At 43.3% G+C, this 2,388-nt stretch overlaps 1 protein-coding gene across 1 annotated transcript in view; it reads right to left on the bottom strand.

Moving 5' to 3' along the window:
* The window catches only part of LYPD8 (LY6/PLAUR domain containing 8), a 13,601-nt gene that overhangs the window by 6,820 nt on the left and 4,393 nt on the right, over window positions 1-2,388 (bottom strand). The window contains exon 3 of the mRNA XM_011978223.1: window positions 1,276-1,413. Coding sequence (XP_011833613.1) covers window positions 1,276-1,413 — 138 coding nt within the window. The remainder of the gene's footprint in view (window positions 1-1,275; window positions 1,414-2,388) is intronic.

The raw sequence follows: 2,388 nt of genomic DNA, 5'->3' as shown, positions 1-2,388 counted from the left end.
TGTCTTACTGGGTCCTAACCAGTGAACTGTGGGAGGAAGTGATGCATTCACATCCCAGCCCAACCCACAGAAACCCACCTGCCTTCCTCCACCACCTCTCTCTCCTACTGCTGGCAAGAAAGGATACAGCACAGAGCTGCCAAGACCTGGTGAGTGGGGGCCAGAGCTACAGGACAGAAGGAGCCCATGGCCTGGACTCTGCAATTAACTGCTCCAGCAAGAAATAAACATCTACTGTATTGAGCCATAGGCTTTGGAGGTTGTTCTTTAACTCTTTAACTAGTTAAGGTTTCTAAATCTTCTTAGCTTTAATTTCTAAGACAGTGTATACTGACAGATGGAGTCCACATAAACAGAAGTTCTTTGGGGTCCTCAGTAATTTTTAAGACATAGAGTCTTAACAGAGGGTCTGAGATCACAAGATTTGAGAACTACTGATGGCCTCTAATGTCCCTCTAACACAACCTGAATCACTAAGAAAGAGGGGAGGCATGGAGGAAGTGCTGGTTTGCCCCATTTGTTTCCTGCGTAATTGCTGTAAGTCAGATGTTGATGCCATCTGGATACTCACTGAAGTGCCTGGACTTAAGATGTCCACCCAAGGGAAAGGAGAACAGGTGAAAAAGGAAGAGCCATAGCTGGGAGGACACAGGAAGGCCACTCGCACAGCCAGCACCCACCCAGGGCATTGCTGGTGTTATTAACAGCAATTAACTTACCTTAACTAATAAATTTAATAACCTTTAACTCTTTGGGCAAATGTTAGAAATGTGTGTTTTACAATGGTTAGTATCAAATTGCTTTTATAGAAAAGGACAATTGGTTGGACTTTAAAACCCAATTTGACTCTTTCCGCCAGGTGAGCCAAGCTACCAAAAGCCAACACCTCTTAGTGACAAGTAGAGAAGAAAAGTGTAGATATAAAAGGAAATAGAAGTTGCACTAACCCTCACCTACAGAATGATGCAACCTGGTAAAGAAGTAAATGTGAGGAGGGGTGTGAGGCGCTTACACAAGCGTGACTGGATTACAAGCCACAGGAGAATAGAGTTCAAGGGAAGCGTAGCCCAGGAGAAACAGCTTTGGTCTAAGAAGGCAAAAATAGCAACGAGCTCAAGGCTACATGAACAGCCTCTTTATTTAAAGACATTATGACCTTTATCCCCTTGTTCCACTACTCCCCTGGTCCTTCTGTGTTAACCCAGAATTTGTGAACCAAGACCTGACATGTTCCCAGCTCAAGTCCCACAGAGGAATTGGAACTACAAGACTTACCATTCTTAAATTCTGCAACTAGAAAGACACACTGCTCTTCTTCAGAACATGTCCAGGGCTTCTCATGACAGGAAGTTCCATTAGATGCATAACAAGCAAGGCACTCTGCATTGCTGGACACATTCTTCTGGGGAGGGTCTGGAACAGTCAGAGTCATTGCTCAGGACAGTGTTATCATACGAAACATGGGAGGAAGGGGATAGGCAAGCAAAGAAACCACCAAAGAGATCCTGAGAACGGAGCAATTGCATCCTTGGGAATCTCAGATCTAGCCTTGAAAACACCATGTCTCCTCAAAATATTTATTATACACAGCTCCACAGATCTGCCCTTACAGACTATCTAGTCTTCAAGAACTATGGCCATCAGTGTGTTGGGGTATAGACTGAGAAAGGTAAGATTTTGAGCTAAAACCAAACTATAGTCAACATCAACATTAGCCATCATGAACATTTGCCAACAAGTGGGTGACTGTTACCAAATCTTGCTCTGAACGAATAAACACAGGCCATTATTTAACATTATGACTAGAAGAAAAAAATGTATAATGAGACCAGCTCTGCTCTTAATTAACTGTGCTTTACGACCATGGCCAATAAACTTTGCCTTTTCAGCCACATTTTCTGTTTTTCAAAGAGAGCTTTGGTCTAGATCAGCAGGTCTCAAATCGTGGTCCAGGATATCCTGAGTCCCCGAGACCTTACGGGGAGTGCTGCAGGGCTCAAACCATCGTGGTCCAGGATGTCCTGAGTCCCTGAGACCTTACGGGGAGTGCTGCAGGGCTCACACCATCGTGGTCCAGGATGTCCTGAGTCCCTGAGACCTTACAGGGCTCAAACCATCATCATGATAATACTAAAATATTATTTACTTATTTCACTCTCTTTCTCTTGTGAACATAAAGTGGAGTTTTCCAGAGGCTCCATGGTGCGTGAGACTGTAACAGACTAAATGCACAAGTAAATATGAGACTCCAGCTGTCTTCTATTAAGTCAGAAACTAAAGAATTTGCAAAAAGTATAATAACAATGCCACCCTTCCCATTGTATATGTTTCTTTTGGAAAATATAGTTATATTAATGTTGATGTGTCATGGGTTTTGGTTATTTTGGC

Source organism: Mandrillus leucophaeus, unplaced genomic scaffold (assembly GCF_000951045.1).
Source record: "Mandrillus leucophaeus isolate KB7577 unplaced genomic scaffold, Mleu.le_1.0 Scaffold1031, whole genome shotgun sequence".
NCBI lineage: Eukaryota > Metazoa > Chordata > Mammalia > Primates > Cercopithecidae > Mandrillus > Mandrillus leucophaeus.
The sequence above is the reverse complement of the archived record's forward strand: the minus strand, read 5'-3'. Positions and strand labels throughout refer to the sequence as shown.